Genomic DNA, 19,167 nt, shown 5'->3' with positions numbered 1-19,167 from the left:
TTAATGCACCGATTCAGCAGATGGCCTGAAGCCTTCCCATGTCGTAATTGCACTACCAAAACAGTAGCCCTCAAGTTTGTTAGGGAAATTATTCCCCGCTTCAAACTCCTCCAATAAATGAAATCTAATAATGGGACGCACTTCACAACAAAAATAGTTCAAAACATCTCAGATGCCTTACAGATCCCTTGGAAACTCCATACACCCTGGAAACCGCAGGCCAGTGGTATAATGCAACGCACCAATCAAATCCTTAAGCGACACCTCTCAAAAGTGTGCCAAGAAGCCTCCCTGCAATGGCCCGATGCTCTGCCCCTTGTCCTGCTCTGCGTCCGCGCTCTCCCGAAGGGTAAATTAGAACTTAGTCCCTCTAAAATTATGTTTGAAAGGCATGGCCTATAAATGGGACACCGGTTCTAGCAAAAAAGTAAAACATGGGGTGTGGTTTTTTCATCTCAGTACATGTGCTCTCTGTCCGCTGTTCTCTCTTCTCTCCACAGGTACACTAAAGACTTCCAGCCTCTTCCCTTAAATAACCCTGTCCACTTCTTGCAGCCAGGTGACTCCGTGCTTGTGCATACCTGAAAAAACAAGCCTCTCCAAAAAAAAGTGGAAGGGACCCCACACCGTTCTGCTGATTTCCCACACAGCGGCAAAGGTCAAGGAACACAAAAACTGGATCCATTACTCTCGTCTGAAGGTGGTGCCTAGTCCTCCACCAGCAGAACATCCAGCACATCACCCTCCAACAATCTTGAACTCAAATTATTGTTTAAAAAAACATAAGCACCGGGGGGGGGGGAAGAAGCGGGGCTACAAGGGCATATACACCATGAGGTCCCTCATAGTGGGTGTCATTTGCCTGGTATTCCCCATTTATCTCTCTCAAAAAAAAAAATGGTTAAAAACCTGTTAATTTAAATGTAAATACCTATAAGGCCCTTAAAAATCGCCTTTGCCGGGGAATTTAATCTTTCCAACTGCTGGATATGTTCCCAGATCCCCTACCACACAGCCAGCTTCCGTTGGAGGGCAACCCCCCCCGCAACCGGTCAGACCTCTGTAACAGGTAAATAAAAGCAAATGCCACTCGGTTGCAAACACAGCCCACCTTAACAAAAAACTGTGCTAAAAAGGCCAGTTTAGCAGCAACACTAATCCCTAGAAACCCTACTGGAATGCAACCCATGCCCCCAAACCCATCCAGCTACGCTCCGTCCCCATGGGCCTCCTTTGTTATCGCCAAAAAGCCGCTGCTAACCATACCTGGTTTGCTGGTAATAGCATCTTTCAGTATTATTTGTTCCCGTCCGCAAATACCACTATTCCTCTGCGTAATAGTGCTGGCCAAGACACAGGCAAAGGGCTTCAATATTACACCCCCTTAGAAGCCACAGGCAACAAATTGGGCCACAATGGCAAGGTAGCCAATGAACAGTCCTTTTATGTCTGTGGTAACTCAGCCTATAAATGGCTACCCCACTACTGGCACGGAAGCTGTTATTTGGGGTATCTTACGCCTCCCCTTCGGGTCATGGCCCACCTCCCATCGGGCCGGCACCAGCGGTCCCTGTATGCCACCCACAAACCCATTAATAAAAAAAAATAGATTTGGTATAATCCTTCTCCCAGCATATAAAGTGGGTAAACTGGCCAAGCTCTATCGCCAGCTCTCTGTATTCCTCACCAAGTTCGCCAATAATACCTTGGCCATAAAAAGAAGCCTCAACACAAAACTTTATTAACTCCAGTCGTTGTCCCTGCAAAACTGCCAAGCCCTAGATTACCTTTTGGCTGCACAGGGCAAAGTGTGTGCCCTAATTAAAAATAAATGCTGTACGTATGTCCCAAAAAATTCACAAAATATTAACAAGCACAACCTGTCAGCCAAACAGGTTTTATTTTAACCAATAAAAAGCCCAAGGAAGAGTGCCCACTATCTTTGACTCACTCTGGGGATAGCTGCCCGACCTGGGGGAAGGCATTGTTCGTCTCCTGGTCACAGGTGCTGTGTTGCATATTATCATTCTCCTCTTGCTTGCCTGTTGTAAAGCACTTATATACAAAATATGTGCCTCCCGCTCCACAAAAACCCCATTATATCCTCTTGTTAAAAATTCTAACTCCTCAGCACTTAATCACTTATTAACCAAAAAATATAAAAAAAACTCAGTTGCAAGCTTATTAAGTATTCTCAAAGGAGGGAGTTGTTGGTGACACTGGGCACTACACTAGCTAACTCGGGAGGGTGGAAGACCACAAGGGTCGAAGCCCTCTTGCTCTAGGCCCAGATAAACTAAGGCCCCTTTGCTCCTTCAACTTTCTGTGACCCTGCATAACTATGAAGAAGCTAGCACACAAACAGACAGGTTTGCACATGGCTCGCCAGCCAAGGCCAGATTCGACCTGGGAAACAAATAAATAAGGCAAAAATGTTTAGCAAAAACCAGTAACAAATAGACTCAAATAAGGCAAGGCTCGGGCAACGCTACTGAGGAAAAACACAACTGGCTGCTTTAGCTGATTGGCTATGGTATTGTACGGAGCAACAAATAATTAATTGCATAAGCTTATATAATAAAATAAGCAAAAATATATACTAAAATCTGCATGCGCTGCTGCAGGATTTAAGACAGCTCAGTCTCCCTGCGCCCTATTTGAAGCTTCAAATAAATCTCTCTGCTTCTCCACCCCGTTGTCGTCATTGGCGCGATGGACATGGGGCAACGAACCCAGCTGTTGCTTGCCTCGGGCACTCTGTGCTGGCAACAAGGTAATTGAAGGCTGCGATCAAATCCACCCTCACTCTTCTCTTTTGCAGACTAAATAAGCCCAGTTCCCTCAGCCTCTCCTCATAAGTCATGTGCCCCTGCCCCCTAATCATTTTCGTTGCCCTCAGCTGGACTCTCTCCAATTTGTCCACATCCCTTCTGTAAGTGTGGGGACCAAAACTGGACACAATACTCCAGGTGTGACCTCACCAGTGCCGACGAGAGGGGGATAATCACTTCCCTTGATCTGCTGGCAATGCTCCTACTAATACAGCCAATATGCCATTGGTCTTCTTGGCAACAAGGGCACACTGCTGACTCTCATCCAGCTTCTTGTCCATTGTAATCCCCAGGTCCTTTTCTGCAGAACTGCTGCGAAGCCAGTCGGTCCCCAGCATGTACTGATGCATGGGATTCTTCCTTCCTAAGTGCAGAACTCTGCACTTGTCCTTGTTGAGCCTTATCAGATTTCTTTTGGCCCAATCCTCCAATTTGTCTAGGTCACGCTGGACCTTATCTCTACCCTCCATCGTATCTACCACTCCCCCAGCTTACTGTCATCTGCGAACTTGCTGAGGGTGCAATTAATCCCATCCCCCAGATCATTAATAAAGATGTTGAATAAAACCGGCCCCAGGACCAACCCCTGGGACACTCCACTTGATACCAGCTGCCAACTAGATATCGAGCCGTTGATCACTATCCATTGAGCCCGACAATCTAGCAAGCTTTCTATACACCTTATAGTTCATTCATCCAATCCATACTTTTTAAACTTGCTGGCAAGAATACTGTGGGAGACCGTATCAAAAGCTTTGCTACAGTCAAGATATATCACATCCACTGTTTTCCCCTATCCACAGAGCCAGTTATCTCATCACAGAAGACAATCAGGTTGGTCAGGCATGACTTGCCCTTGGTGAATCCACGTGGACTGTTCCTGATCACCTTCCTCTCCTCCAAGTGCTTCAAAATGGATTCTTTGAGAACCTGCTCCATGATTTTGCCGGGGACTGAAGTGAGGATGACCAGTCTGTAGTTCCCCGGGTTCTTTCTTCCCTTTTTTAAATATGGGCACTATATTTGCCTTTTTCTAATCATCCAGGACCTCCTCTGATCGCCACAAATTTTCAAAGATAATGGCCAATGGCTCTGCAATCACATCAGCCAACTCCCTCAGCACCCTTGGATGCATTAGATCTGGACCCAGGGACTTGTGCATGCCCAGCTTTTCTAAATAGTCCTTAACCTGTTCTTTCACCACTAAGGGCTTCTCACCTACTCCCCATGCTGTGTTGCTCAGTGCAGCAGTCTGGGAGATGCCTTTGTCTGTGGAAAAAAAAGCACTAAGTCCTTCAGCTTTTTCCGCATCATCTGTCACTACGTTGCCTCCCCCATTCAGTAAGGGTCCCACACTTTCCCTGATCATCTTCTTGTTGCTAACATACCTGTAGAAACCATTCTTGTTACCCTTCACTTCCCTTGCTAGCTGCAACTCCAGTTTTGCCTTGAGCTTCCAGATTACATCCCTGCATGCTCTAGCAATATTTTTATACTCCTCCCTAGTCATCTGTCCAAATTTCCACTTCTTATAAACTTCCTTTTTGAGTTTAAACTCACAGAAGATTTTCCTGTTAAGCCAAGCTGGTCACCTGCCATATTTGTTATTCTTTCTGTACTTCGGGATGGTTTGTTCCTGTGCCCTCAATAAGGTTTCTTTAAAATACAGCCAGATCTCCTAACCTCCTTGCCCCCTCATGTTAGCCTCCCAGGGGATCCTGACCATCAGTCCTGCAAAATTATTGGATAATCTGTGCTCTGCTGTACTATTCCCCCTCAACAGATGTCTGGGGAGTGAAGTCCCTCATCACTATCAAGTCCTGTGTTTTGGATGACTGTTAGTTGTTTAAAAAAAAAAAAAAAAAAAACACTACATCCACCTCTTCATCCTGGTTAGATGGTCTATAGTAGACCCTTACCTTGACAGCAACCATTTTTTATCCCTTTTATTCTTACCCAGAGACTTTCAGCCCTGCCTGTTCTATCTAAACCTTGGTATAAACATATACATCTTTGATATACAAGGCAACACCTCCTCCCTTTTTTCCCTGCCTGTCTCTTCCTGACAAAGCTACACCCTTCTGTATCAACATTCCAGTCACGTGAATTATCCTGCCAAGTTTCTGTGAAGTCAATTGTTGTAATTGTGATTATTCACTAGTATTTCTAGTTCCAGTTTATTTCCCATACTTCTTGCATTACTATATAGACATCTAAGACGTTAATTAAATTTCCCCTCTATATTCCCTTTTGTCTTTGCTGTGATTGCTCCTGTTCCCTCGCCCCCAAATTCTGACCCTTCACCCAGGTCTCCATGTTTTGCATTTACCTGTGGGCTTTTGTCTCCTGCCCCCATCAAACCTAGTTTAAAGCCTCTCTCATTAAGTTAGCCAGTCTGTATCTAAAGATACTCTTCCCCATCCTTGATAGGCAGAGCCTCTGCTCAGCAGTCCTTCTCAGAATACCATCCCCCAGTCAAGGTCAAGAAAGCCAAAACCCTCCTGGAAAAACCATCCATGCAGTCATGCATTTACCTTCAGAATGTGTTTGTCTCTGCCTGGGCCCCAACCCTTGATGGGAAGGATTGATGAGAACACCTTCTGCGTCCCCAACTCTTTCACCCTCACTCCCAGAGCCCTGTACCCACTTCTGATCTGCTCACCTTGCAGTATCATTAGTACCCATATGGATAAGCAGCATGGGGAAATAGTCAAAAGGCCTGATGATCCTCGGCAATCCTTCCATAACACCTCGGATATGGGCCCCTGGCAGGCAGCACACATCCCAGGATGCCAGGTCAGCCCAGCAGATTGACGCATCTGTCCCCCTTCAAAGGGGATCCCTGACCACCATCACCCTTTGTTTACTCTTGAGAGTGGTGGCTGCAATCCTCCCAGCGTTGGGGGTATTGGCTTCTTCTCCTCCTTCTCCTTTAAGGGAGATTTCTCATCCTTCATTGTCAGGGCAGCATACCAGTTTCTCTCTATGGATGGTGCATAGGGAGCAAGGATGGAGCACTGCCCACTACCAGAAGTTACCAGAAGCCAGTTTCCTTCCTATGAAAGAGTAGTTTTCGTCCTCCCCTGGTGGTGGTACTGCAGTCCTCGCCAGCTGGATTACTTCTTCCACCTTGGAGGTCTCCATATGCAGGTTTTCAATGAGTTCCCTGCATGTGTGGATGCTCCTCAGCCTAGCCACCTCTTCCTGTAGCTCTCCCATCTGCTTCCACCTCTCACACAGGATGGTCTGCCTCGCCTGGCTTTCTAAGATTGGGAAATGCAGGCCACAATCTCTGCAAATCCACACCAGGACCTGGGTAGATGAATCCATGGTTGGTTCTTTTTCTGGACACAAGTGCAGGTAGAGAAGCCAGGACAAATGATGGCACTAGTGATGCAGCCTTTCCTAACCATGCTGATTTTATCCTTTCATCCTCCTATAAACTCCCTCTGCTATCCTCTTGTTCTTAAACTTAAAAATATCAACTTTTTGGCCTACAAAAAACTTCCCATTTCTATATCTAATCAATAAATTAGTTTTGTAAACTTACTGGAATTAGGTTTATGTCTGAGTTCTGTTTTTGAGATCAGTCTACCAAGAGAAAACTACCTTGTTTGAATTTTATAATGGTTTAGAAAAAATTTAACCTATGTGTTAGGTGTTCTTTTAGTGAAAGAGATATTCAAAAACACGAAGACACGGGGGGAAATAAAAAGAAAAAAGTTACTCATCTAAAAATACAGAAAATATTTTTACTATGATATACTCATTCTCCTAGGCACTGGATCTAGACATTCTTCCTCTGTGTTTTCATGAACCTCTAAAGAGAGAACGTGTACTAGCTGCTTAAGTGGAATGCAGATTTTGAGAGAGAGAGAGAAACATTTGGGATGAAAGGAACAATATAAATAGGTCTCTTTCATCACTTACTTATTATTTCACCAATAACCATGATCAGAAAAGTTTTCCTGAATTTTGATTAATACAAAAGATTATGATTAAAAACCCACTTTGTTAACCTTTGAGCAAAACATCCTTCTTTTGAGTTTTAAAACAAAGTGAAACTCCAAAACAACAATCCAAATCAACCTCAAGGCCTCAAAGAGAATCCTAATAAAGAGGAAAGTTTTTGACAGCTGACAATGCAAAAACATTTAGCAAACAAATCTCCCCACCAACATTAACGCCAATGATATGTGCATCAGCACCCAGCCCGGCCGCAGCCCCAACCTCAGCAGTAAAGGGGGGCGGGAGGTAAAAAGTTTGGGGATCACTGACCTAAGCTTACCATCCCATGACAACCTAGGTAGGCCTACCTTCTGCAGATGCCCCAGCAGGGGGTCTGAGTTTAAATTTGTTTTTCTGGAACAGCTACCCAGAAACTGCCTCCTCTAGAGAGAAAAACCCTTATGATCCAGCCAGAGTTCCTTTGGTTCTTGTTAGTTCTCACACTTTTGCCCTGTTTGTCAGAATCAGTTCAGTAGGGCATAGCAGGAGATTGAGCCAGACTCCTCAGAGCCAATGGCCCATAACAAGCCTCAAATGTTTGCCAAGGAGAGTCTTATCTTGAGCTATTATTTTCTTCTTGCTTATAACCCACTATTGAACTAAACCAATATATTTATACAGTAAAACATTATAATATTTATAAATTACAGAGCAGTTCCACGTTTGTCACAATTACTATTTACTATTTGTATTACAGTAGCATCTAGAAGCCCGAATAAAGCCTGGGTTCCCATTGTGCTACATGCTCTACAAATACAGTGAAGGATTATCTAAATAATCAAGACAAAAGATATATTACAGTCCCCAATTTATATATGGAGAACTGAGGAGCACACAATACATAATTAGATTGTGGAGCTCATGCCACAGGATGTTACTGAGACCAAAACCTAAAGAATCAGAGAGGGTTTGGACATTTATATGGATACTATTATCTCTGGATATTCCTGTTACATTTTGATGGCAATCTAAAACCCCATACTTCTCAGTTTAAGCCAATCTATAAATGAGGGAATAGGACTACACCTTCATGGGGGCAAGTTTTCACACATCTGCCTCTCCTTAATACATTAGAGGATGATGCTCACATACTATGGTGATGAGACCAGTAAAAACTTACATAGAATATGATATAATTATTCTGAAACATCTACTACTGGTCACTGCTGTAAACATGGGTCTGATCCAATATTACAACTGCTATGAGGCACAGATATTAAGTAATTTGCCCATGGAGACACAAAGTCTGTGGCAGAGCTGGGAACTAAATCCAGATCCTCTGAATCCCAGTCTAGTACCTTATCACAAACTCATCCTCCCTCAGTGGCATAGATTAACTCTGGGAGAAGCTCAGTCCATCTTTCCCTTAGTCAGAAGAATCCCTGCAACATGGAGACTGAGGGTAGAGGTAAGAAGATGGCGTATTCACACATTCCACACCCCCATAAAAAAAGTGAGTAATTTAATATTCTGATAGCTTTTATTATAAGTCTGATTTGGCTTGTCATCTTAAAGCCTTAACACTAGAGTCACTGTTGTGGATCTACAATATAGCATTCACAGATACAGAGGTATCTAATACTTTAAGCTTTAATATTTTAAGTTGGGCCCAAAAAGTTAAATCAACCACATATAGTGGGCATACCAACAATTTAGGGGAAGATTTTAAATGGCTAAAGTCTGGAGAGAAGGCAGCCTTACAACGAGTTTATTTTTTGAACAGACAAATTCAACTTCTCTTACCTTTTGATGGACTCCGGTTCTGATCTATAAATCCTTTCAGGTCTCCATTTGTGGAAGTTACACCAATCTGAACAAAACATTTTAGAAGTCTTAAAATATGATCAGCTTTGTAATTATTTTCTACTATGCAACCAACAGGTCAATTTTGCGGACTCAAGTGCTTAGGGATCACTTTTATAAGCACCTTATATTACTCACCTGCTAAATTTAAAGTCTTCAGATTCACAATGTTAAAAAGTAATCAAAAAATTGCGTAAGAACGGCCATATTGGGTCAGACCAATGTCTTGACTCTTCCCCAACAAAGCATGTTCATCTATGTGTCTGATAATTCTGTTCTTTACTATAGTTTCAACTAATTTGACTGGTACTGAAGTTAGACTCACCAGCTTGTAATTGCCACGATCGCCTCTGGATCCTTTTTTTTTTTTTTTTTTTTTTTTTTAAAAAAGTATCACATTTTCTATCCTCCAGTACAGAAACTGATTTACATGATAAATTACACTGCACAATTAGTAGTTCTGACAGAACTCTTGGTTGAATACCATCTGGTCCTGATGACTTATATCTGTTTAATGTGTAACATTTGCTCCAAAACCTCCTCTATTAACACCTCAGTCTGGGACGGTTCCTCAGATCTGTCACCTAAAAAGAATGGCTCAGATGTGGAAATCTCCCTCAATTTCAAGGTTAAATAAAGATTCCCACAGTACATCTCAGCAAAGCAAAATACAGAACAAAATATGTGTTTCTAAAATTGTGAAACTTTCTTTGCCAAAGTTAGCACATCTGAGAGAAAGCATAGTTTATATAGCACAAGATCCAAAGTTAAGGTTCCCTCTAAACCATTTATTACTGCTTCTTTCCGCAGCTGAAAACAAGGAACCAGCCATGCTATCAGTCAGGTTTCTGTTGACTTGCGGAAAAGTATTTGTATTACTGTTGCACATAGAAACCCTAGTTCTCCTCTATACCCCTCAGGCACCACCACCACCAACCTGCACCCCCCCCCCCCCACAGGCAGGAGACAGGGGGCGGTTAAAGGCTTCTTACCTTCCCCACCGCTTGCTGTGCTCTAAGTTCTTGTCCAGCCAGGGAAGGAGATTGCTCTGGGCCCCTGTCAAATGCACAAGCAGCTGGAAGGGAAGGCAACCTCACAACAAAACCCACCTGCCCTCTTCCTCCTGCTGAGACAGCAGCTAGAACCAGGGGTTCTCAAACAGCAGCTAGAACCAGGGGTTCTCAAACTCAGGGGGTCGGGAGGTTATTATGAGGGGGGGTCGTGAGCTGTCAGCCTCCACCCCCAAAGCCCGCTTCATCTCCAGCATTTATAATAGTGTTAAATATATATTTTAAAAGTCTTTTTAATTTAGAAGGGGGGATGCACTCAGAGGCTTGCTGTGTGAAAGGGTCACCAATACAAAAGTTTGAGAACCACTGAACAGTCCAGCCAACCCTGCAGCATGCCAAGAAGGAAGAGAAAGCAACCGAGTGGTCCAAGTGACGCCTGATTATTAAGAGGGACAGGGACATTTCCTCCCCCTTCACCCTCCAGGTTTGGGAGTAGGGAGAGGGCAAAAAAACAAAACAAAAAAACAAACCACAGCCCTAGCATATTAAGTCTTTTCACTAGCAACCAGCAAGGCAGCACAAAACCCAGCCAGGTATCAAACCCACTTGCACTATATTTCATCTGTGTCTGCACTTCTCCTGGAAGACACTGTAGACATAACTGAATGCTGTTTCTAGAGCAGAGGTGGGAAAACTATGGCCCGTGGGACCATCCTGCCTGCCCCTGAGCTCCTGGCCGGGGATGCTAGCCCCCAGCCCATCCCCCCTTGCCCACAGCCACGCCACCGTGCGGGCAGCATGGCTGGCTCTGTCTGGGCAGCGGGGCTGCAAGCTCCTGCTGCTCTGAGCAGCATGGTAACGGGCGGGGGTGAGGTTGGATAAGGGGTAGGGAGTCTGGGGAGGTAGTTAGGGGACAGGGAGCAGGGGGCGGTTGGGTGGGGTGGAGGTTCGGGGAGGGCAGTCAGAGGACGGGGGGTTGATAGGGTGTGGGAGTCCTGGGGGCCTGTCAGGGGGTGGGGGTGAGGCTAAGGGTTGTGGGGGGCAGTCAGGGGACAGGGAGCATGGGGGTTAGATGAGGGTGGTGTCCCGGGGGGGGAGGGCGGTCAGGGGACAAGGAGCAGGGGGGTTTGGATGGGTCGGAGGTTCTGAGGGGGGCAGTCAGGGGGTGGGAAGTGGGAGGGGGCCAGGCTGTTTGGGGAGGCACAGCCTTCCCTACCTGGCCCTCCAAACAGTTTCGCACCCCGATATGGCCCTCAGGCCAAAAAGTTTGCCCACCCATGTTCTAGAGGAAAGGGCAGTCATATGGACTCACCCATATATTGCTCATCTGGCTTTTTTCCAAAGATAGGTATGAAGCCTTATGCAGCTGAGCACCTCACTTCTCTTCCTACTGCAAGTGCTTCCTGAGAGAATGCCTCTATTTCACTCTCCCTACCATAGGAAGGGACTTTCTATTTCTCCTTGTGTCAAACTCAATACTGAGATGCCCCCATCCTCAGTTTACAGTTATGCCTTTCATAAACCCCCATGTGACAAGAGTGGACAGAACAAACCAAAGCAGCCCAGCAATGGTGAAAACAGTATGATGAGCCTTCCTCTTACTTCATAATTATGATCATTTTGATATTATATTCCCCAATTAAAAACTAATCTCTTCCATACTACAGAGGACTCCCACATGGTTGCAAGTGGGGAAGAAATAATTGGAAAAAATAACCAGCATATTTAGAGACTTTTAAATTTCCAAAATCTGGGAGTGGATAAAGGTTTAGATAAGGATTCAAACCATAAGATTTGTTTATTTTGAAAGAATCCCCCAGACATATTACTGAACCTAGCCCCAGTTAATGCCATTGATACTTGGTAGAAGAGCTATATGTGAACTTGGCAAGGAATGTTCTTTTCTTTTGGGAATGTCAATAACCAAAAGAGTTTAACCTGCAAAGGTGTTTTTGTTTGGTTTTGTTTTTTTATTGGGATTTCCTCTTTTTTAGGGGATGAGTTTGCTGAATCTTTATGCAACATTTTGAATTAAGGAAGCTTTTGTTAGTCACTGAAGTTAAATATGCATTAATAAAAAAAGTTTTACGTGGTCTGACATTCTATTTTCCTGTTAATAGTTCAACTGTCACACTTGGCTCTTGTGAAGTCTCCATTTCACTAGCTCCCTAGTCAGTCTTTCAGACTACCCACTACTTGAATGTACTCTAAAGTTAAAAATTAAAAAAAAAATAAAAAAGATTTCTGGTCGTCTTTATACTTCATAAAGCATCAAAAATGAAAAAAAAAAGGCACATGACCAACTTTTTCCTGCTGAAGAGGTCACCTTTAATATTCCTAAAGCACAATTTTAATATTTAGCTGCTAGTGCTGTTTCCCTTCTGTTGCTTTTTATAATATCCTGCTTGAGACAACGGATGTATTCTGTTGAACGGTGTTTCTCAATGACAAGTCCATGGACTGGCACCAGTCCCTGAGATTTCCCTGACAGTTTAGGAAGGCAGTAAGCTGGGCCCTGGTATCAAAAAAGTTGAGAAACACTGCTGTAGAATACAAGTGCATGTAAACAGCCTCTTTTGCAAGGCATTTGATGCAAGGATATGAGCAGCTTCCTTTCTGTTATTTTGGCTGCAAGGGAAAGTAGTTATTATATTCTATAACAGTTCTTAGGATGACCCAATAGATAGATGGGGTTATAGAATATCTATAAATAAATGTTCCTAACATGAACACAGCACTTTACAAGCACGTAATGGACAAGGTTCAACCCAAAAGAGCATACAATTTAATATAATACATTGGCTAAATTCAAAAGCAAAGAGCCTGAAGACTGAAATACACTAAATTTGCAAGGTTTCATGGAGAGGAATATGAAGACACCAGGACCATGGCAAGCGCATCAAGATTGGAACAGGTGACATGTCTGAAAACTAACAGAATTACACTGTAATTGATCACTGCCAAAGGAGCAACTACAGTTTTAATTGCCCACCTTGCTCTGGGAAAGGCAACAAAGTTGCACATATATTGAAACTTGCAAGGGTTTTAGAGCCAGGGCTGGCCAGGCCCAGCACATTAGAAACTCAGCGCCTATCTGCGGGGGGGGGGGGGGGGCGGGGGGGTAGGGGAAATGTGTGTGCACGCGCGCTTCCCCCCAGACCCTACCCCCGCTGTGCTTCTTTCCACCCCTCCCCCGAGCGTGACACACCCTTGCTCCTTCCTCCCTCCCGCCCAGGCGCCTCCTGACGCTGCAAAACTGATCTGATATGCAGCAGGCGGTAGGCACAGGGAGGGAGGGAAATGCGCTGATCAGTGGCTCCCGCCAGCAGGCAGGAGAACTGGGGGAGGGGGAGGTTCTGGTAGGCGGGCTCCTCCTCAGTCTGCTCGCCTCCCACTTCACCTCCCCGCACGCGGGGCCCCCCAAAGTGCGGGGCCAGGGCAGTGGCCCCGATTTGCGGTACCCTAGGGACGGCCCTGTTTAGAGCAAATGAAAAAGATGGAGTATTGGGTCTGAACACAGACTCCGGCTCATAGACAGACCAAAAAGGTTACTTCCAATTCCACACCTTCACCTGAAAAAAACTGGAGGGATTTTATTTATGTACGCCAATGGCAATCCTTTGAGACATCAATTTAAAAGAATGGTATTCTGCAAAGCATTAACTTTTCCAGGGTCCTCATCCCCCAGAAGAATTTGGCACCCAATCATGTATAAGAGTGACAGCTACCTCAGTGCCATTGGCAGGGACTAGTGACACAGGTCTAGGCCACCAAGAAGTGGGTTTCAAACCACTTTAAACTATTTATCCAGACTGCATACTAACTCAAACATAACACAAGTTCATATTAAAATACCTTTGTGCTCCTTTTCCAGAAAGTATCATCCAAGAACTATATTATCTCAAGTATTTTCTGAGCATGGAAGGAGAGAGGAACTGAACAACAGTAACAAGGCACTCAACTGAGGTTCCAGATCACCACTGTGAGATGTCACTGGGAAACTAACAGTTAACTCCACCATCTGAATGGAAAATTAAATACATCTGTCCCCAAGGGCCATGCATCCTGGTGTAAACTTCTTCCCTGCAGTGTTTGACAGGGTGTCAAGAACAAAGTCAGAAAGAATGTTAACCAGGTGATGATTATTTGAACATGTGGAAAGGTCCTGGGCCACTAGAGAACATTATATTCAGCTGCTCCAGGTTCTTTCATTCTGCATTTATCAGAAATCAGTTCAGACTTGTTTAACCTGAGCCTAGCTCTAAGAATTCTTGAGTTTGGGGAGAGCAGCCAAGTGAAGTGCTGGCAAAATCTTGCAGTTTAGTCTAGTTGCAATCCCCTTAAGGGGAAAACCCGGGGATTAGCTATTTGGATAATTTAGGGGTAACATCAGTATAAGGAAAACTGGGAGCAATAGGAATCATCTTCACGTCCTGCAAATTACAAGAGAACATTAACAGGAGAGAGGAGAAAGGAGTGTCCCCAACCAAGAGATCCCAAATAACCTGGCAGGTGACACAGGTGGGTAATCTGGTGGATGTCAGTTCAACTAGCTTCCAGCCAGTAGACTACAGTTGTAGCTGTGTGGTAAAACCTGGGCCCCCTTAAAGCATTAAGCTGTAAGCATTACCTAAAATTATGTTAAAAACCACAGGTATTTAACCATTGTGGATTAAAATAAAGTTGTAACCTTTAGCCATCACACAAATGTGTGTCAAGTGTTCATACCAGTATATGATCCATAAAGGCAGAGATGTCAGAGCATGGAGAAGGAAGGCAGAAGTAGAGTGTGAGAAAAGGAGCAACTGCTAAAGAGACTATGTGTATCTATATGCTTCTGATATGACTTTCAAAAAGCAGTAAGTCAATTAGGTGACCATACCCCATGCATCTGCAGCTGTTAGCATCAAGCCAACAGAGTAAAAACATTTGTAAATATGTTTTCTTGAATCTATATAGTAGATGAAATTATAAAAATTACTTGCAAACTCAGTTTGTTGAACAGTATCTTTTGGGGTTATTTTTTTCCTTTTCTCCCCTCCCCCACCCCAAGATTGTGGTAGTTGAATAATTTGGTTTAAAAAAAAAATCGTGGCCAACTGACTGGAGTGCCTTTGAGTGGCAAAGTTAGTATTTTTAGTTAGCATCTATACATATCCTGCACATTTACAGACACAAATGATGATGTAATGCATAATTCAAGAAATGTAACAAAGTGCTAGATGGAATAATGAACATACCCAGTGGTCAAACCTTATCTCACCAGAGTGACAAAATCCTTCCTCCCCAGAGACAATTTCTGTTTATATCTATTCCACCTGGGAGTCGTCAAAGCTCCTCCCCACAACCTCTCCAGATTCTTTAGCCTAGAAAGGGCCGTACCCTCTCCTTATACTGGCTTTTACAGCTCTGCTAGCTGTCTCGTAAGATCAAGGGCTTTTGACTCTTAGAGGTGGTGGCTTTGTACAGCTGGAATCATAGAATCATAGAATATCAGGGTTGGAAGGGACCCCAGAAGGTCATCTAGTCCAACCCCCTGCTCGAAGCAGGACCAATTCCCAGTTAAATCATCCCAGCCAGGGCTTTGTCAAGCCTGACCTTAAAAACCTCTAAGGAAGGAGATTCTACCACCTCCCTAGGTAACGCATTCCAGTGTTTCACCACCCTCTTAGTGAAAAAGTTTTTCCTAATATCCCATCTAAACCTCCCCCACTGCAACTTGAGACCATTACTCCTCGTTCTGTCATCTGCTACCATTGAGAACAGTCTAGAGCCATCCTCTTTGGAACCCCCTTTCAGGTAGTTGAAAGCAGCTATCAAATCCCCCCTCATTCTTCTCTTCTGCAGGCTAAACAATCCCAGCTCCCTCAGCCTCTCCTCATAACTCATGTGTTCCAGTCCCCTAATCATTTTTGTTGCCCTTCGCTGGACTCTCTCCAATTTATCCACATCCTTCTTGAAGTGTGGGGCCCAAAACTGGACACAGTACTCCAGATGAGGCCTCACCAATGTCGAATAGAGGGGAACGATCACGTCCCTCGATCTGCTCGCTATGCCCCTACTTATACATCCCAAAATGCCATTGGCCTTCTTGGCAACAAGGGCACACTGCTGACTCATATCCAGCTTCTCGTCCACTGTCACCCCTAGGTCCTTTTCTGCAGAACTGCTGCCTAGCCGTACTGGAAAGCGCAGTAAAAGTTTTTAACCACATGAGGAGTAAGCAGAGAAACAGATATATAGGAAGTGGTTTGACAGCTCTGGAAGAGGTGTATTTGTAATTATGATTTTCTCATTGTGAAGGCACAGGATCAAAGTTGGAAAAAGGAAAAGATTTCTGCCCACCCTCTACATTGTCCCAGAACCTACTATGAATTCCTGTATAAGATATCCCAGTTCAGTGGTTCTCAAACTTTTGTACTGGTGCCCCTTTCATATAGCAAGCCTCTGAGTGTGACCCCCCCCATAAATCAAAAACACTTTTAAATATATTTAACACTATTATAAATGCTGGAGGCAAAGCAGGGTTTGGGTTGGAGGCTGACAGCTCGTGACCCCCCCCGTGTAATAACCTCGTGACCCCCTAAGGAGTCCCGACCCCCAGTTTGAGAACCCCTGTCCTAGTTCAATGAACTAGGAGGAACTTGAGTACCTATTATTCTACAGTTCCTAGTAGTATATTATGGGCTTTGTAGGCAGATACACCATATTCCTTGCCCCTTAGAACTTGATCTAAATTTTAGACAAGATACAACAAATAATGGGAAAGGGCAGATAAGAGTTAAGCATCATGCAATTACTTAAGTTTACTGTATGACTTCTTGGTGATTCTGCAGATTATACATGGATATATACAAGTGGTTCAGGTAGCATCGCCTATAGTTAAGGTTACCCAACACCCATTAAGTATCTTGTTATAAGCAGCTGGAAACTGCCAAATTTAAAAACTGTCTAGGCTGACTTTTTCTGGTAAGTTTTAGCTAAAATGGTTTGGCCATTTCTATGAATGAAAAATCTGTTGTTTTGCCAATGTTAAACAAATTTCTAAAACTGTTTAGTTGAGAAGCTCTGGCACCTCCATGCTTTGGACCAGGGACTTGAAACTTGGCATGGGAGAAGCACAGCTTCTCCATGGTGTCAGGAATATGCATTTTGCCATCACCATAACAATTTGCACAAATTTGGCCTATTTATGAGCTTTTGAAAAACTGCAATTCAGTAGAGACTTGTCAAGAGATTGCCAGCTAAACTCACTGAAGATTCTGTCTGTACTGGGCACATGCCATCCTGTCACAGCTCTTACATGCTAGCCAGACTGCTCAGGCATTATTCCAACAAAGTGACTAAGCATGCTTCATTCCAAGGATTCAGAAATGGAGCAGGACTTTTTATGCAATTGCTCCTCTTGTCTATCAGAGGCTATTGTGGCCTCACACACCAGAACTGAGTGCAGGAAGACACGCTTCTGTGCTCTCAGTGCCTGCCTCACCACTGGTGCCCAGGCAGTATGGAGGACAAGGAGGAATCTACTTGCCTTGAATGTAGACTGATTAAGAGAAGTTGAGAATAGGAGCCGTGGGAGGATAGGAGCAAAGAAGGAACCTGGACATGATCTGAGGAGTGGGGGAGGGAGAGGGCCAAGGAATGGCTTTGGGGACAGAGGAAGGAAGTCTAACCACTAGAGCACACTCCCTACATAACTCACTCCCACGCTCCCAGGAACGTAACCCATTATTCCTCACCATTCCTTTGCTGTCTAGCAAATAGCTGTGAAAGTCACTGGCAAAATGTATCTCTCCATCCCTCTCTAATGACAGGTTTGCATAGAAGATTCTACAACTACCAATTGCTCTATTAACTCAAGTGGTAGGGGACCATATTGTGGAGCTAAAGATCCCAACCCTGATGAAGACCCATGTGGGGGAGTCAATATGGGTCCACAGGCTGAAATGATTTTTTTCAACAAAAATGTTACATCCAAAAGACTACATTAAAAGAGCTTTCAGGATGCAAATTCTAGCACTCAAAAGTTAGGAAATGCCAGAATTAAAGTTGTCTGTGCAACGTTAATTTGACCCTTTTGTATCTATGCATTATGATAGTATGTGATTATGTAAATAAAAACTATTTTTTCCACAGGACCGCTGGGAACTGGAAGCACAGTGGTGGGGAGGAACTAGGAATTGCTGGGCAAGGAGACTGGAGCTGACTGGAAAGGGGAAGAGAGTGGGACGAGCAGCACTATAAAAGTACAAGACATAAGAGCTAGTAGGATTGTGAGGAGGAGAGAGGCAAGAGTTATGGTTAGTCTGGGCACTTGTGCTTTTAGTGAGCACATCTTGATTTGTTAATGCTTTTAAGTTTTCAACTCCAGCTTTGCAATTGTACTTTTTTTTCCTGTTGGTTCATCATTGTGCTTAGATGGAATATATGAAAGCTACATATAATTTTTTATTAAGATTTGAATTTAAGATTTTTCCTCTACTAAAGCTCAAAAACATTTAATTTCTCATTCTCTGTCCATGCAATGGGGAGGATGGCAACAAAGTTAAGGTAAGAAAAAGAGACAACTATATGTAAAAATATAAAAGGAAGTGTCTCAGGTTTTTGTTCTCTATTGTAAGGACTGAAAAGATTTAAATTTATAGGAGAAGTTTAGCAATACAAAAGTGTATACAGTGTATTCAATACAACAGTGACACTAACTTTCACCACTAAACAAAGCATTCAGTGAAACAGATATGCTCATCTCAGCTCAAGAGTTACAATCCCTGCAGACATAACTCTATTTCGATGTAGCCTATATACCAAAGGTTTAAAAACAGCCTAGTGAAGACCCAACTGAATCTTAGACAAGATTCAAAGTTAAGAGAAGTGGAAGGCCTAAAGGAACCTGAGTTTGTTCAACCCGTCATATTAAGTGAAAAAGGATAGCAGTTTGGTGCAACATCACAATATTGCATCAAAATACAAGCACATTATGTTTCATTATGATGTTTTTACAAGATCCAAGTCATTTTGGTACATGTCTACAGAAGAGGGGTATGTGGGAATGTCTCCCTTCAGCACACCCAAACTGTAACCAAAAACTGGAACAACCCCAAAAAAGGAAAGATTGGCAACCCAATCCAGGGTAGGAATGCTACACACACAAAAATTAAGTGATTTCAGGTTTTGGATATATATTTAAAAGCTGAACAAAGTAGATACCGTTTCCCTTCAGTCAAGTGTTTCACAGCCTTGTGGTTAAAGATTGCAGTTTTAGCTGTGCCACACCCTAGCTCAGGAAGATATACAACTACACTGAACAAGAATGTAACTCCAACAAGCAGAGAAAATTGACAAGAAAATCTACATAAATTGAAGATAAGCCTACTTTCAAAAAGGAACTTTCACATTGAAAATTAGAGAAAAAACACTTTTCTTTCATAGCCAATATTTTAAAAAAACATTTTGAAAAAGATATTCTGTTCACCTTTTGCAAGAATTTATATGTCTGAAGCGTTTTAAATCAC

At 43.5% G+C, this 19,167-nt stretch overlaps 1 protein-coding gene across 6 annotated transcripts in view; it reads right to left on the bottom strand.

Moving 5' to 3' along the window:
* The window catches only part of TFDP2 (transcription factor Dp-2), a 156,772-nt gene that overhangs the window by 104,584 nt on the left and 33,021 nt on the right, over nt 1-19,167 (bottom strand). For 3 of the 6 annotated variants that reach the window (XM_073359794.1, XM_073359795.2, XM_073359796.2), the window contains exons 2-3: nt 9,635-9,698; nt 8,583-8,649 (exon numbers count right to left, since the gene is read on the bottom strand). In XM_073359794.1, coding sequence (XP_073215895.1) covers nt 8,583-8,649; nt 9,635-9,698 — 131 coding nt within the window. The remainder of the gene's footprint in view (nt 1-8,582; nt 8,650-9,634; nt 9,699-19,167) is intronic. The other 3 variants (XM_078854421.1, XM_073359797.2, XM_073359798.2) reach the window with 1 other exon arrangement.

Source organism: Lepidochelys kempii, chromosome 9, assembly GCF_965140285.1.
Source record: "Lepidochelys kempii isolate rLepKem1 chromosome 9, rLepKem1.hap1, whole genome shotgun sequence".
Lineage (NCBI taxonomy): Eukaryota > Metazoa > Chordata > Testudines > Cheloniidae > Lepidochelys > Lepidochelys kempii.
The sequence above is the reverse complement of the archived record's forward strand: the minus strand, read 5'-3'. Positions and strand labels throughout refer to the sequence as shown.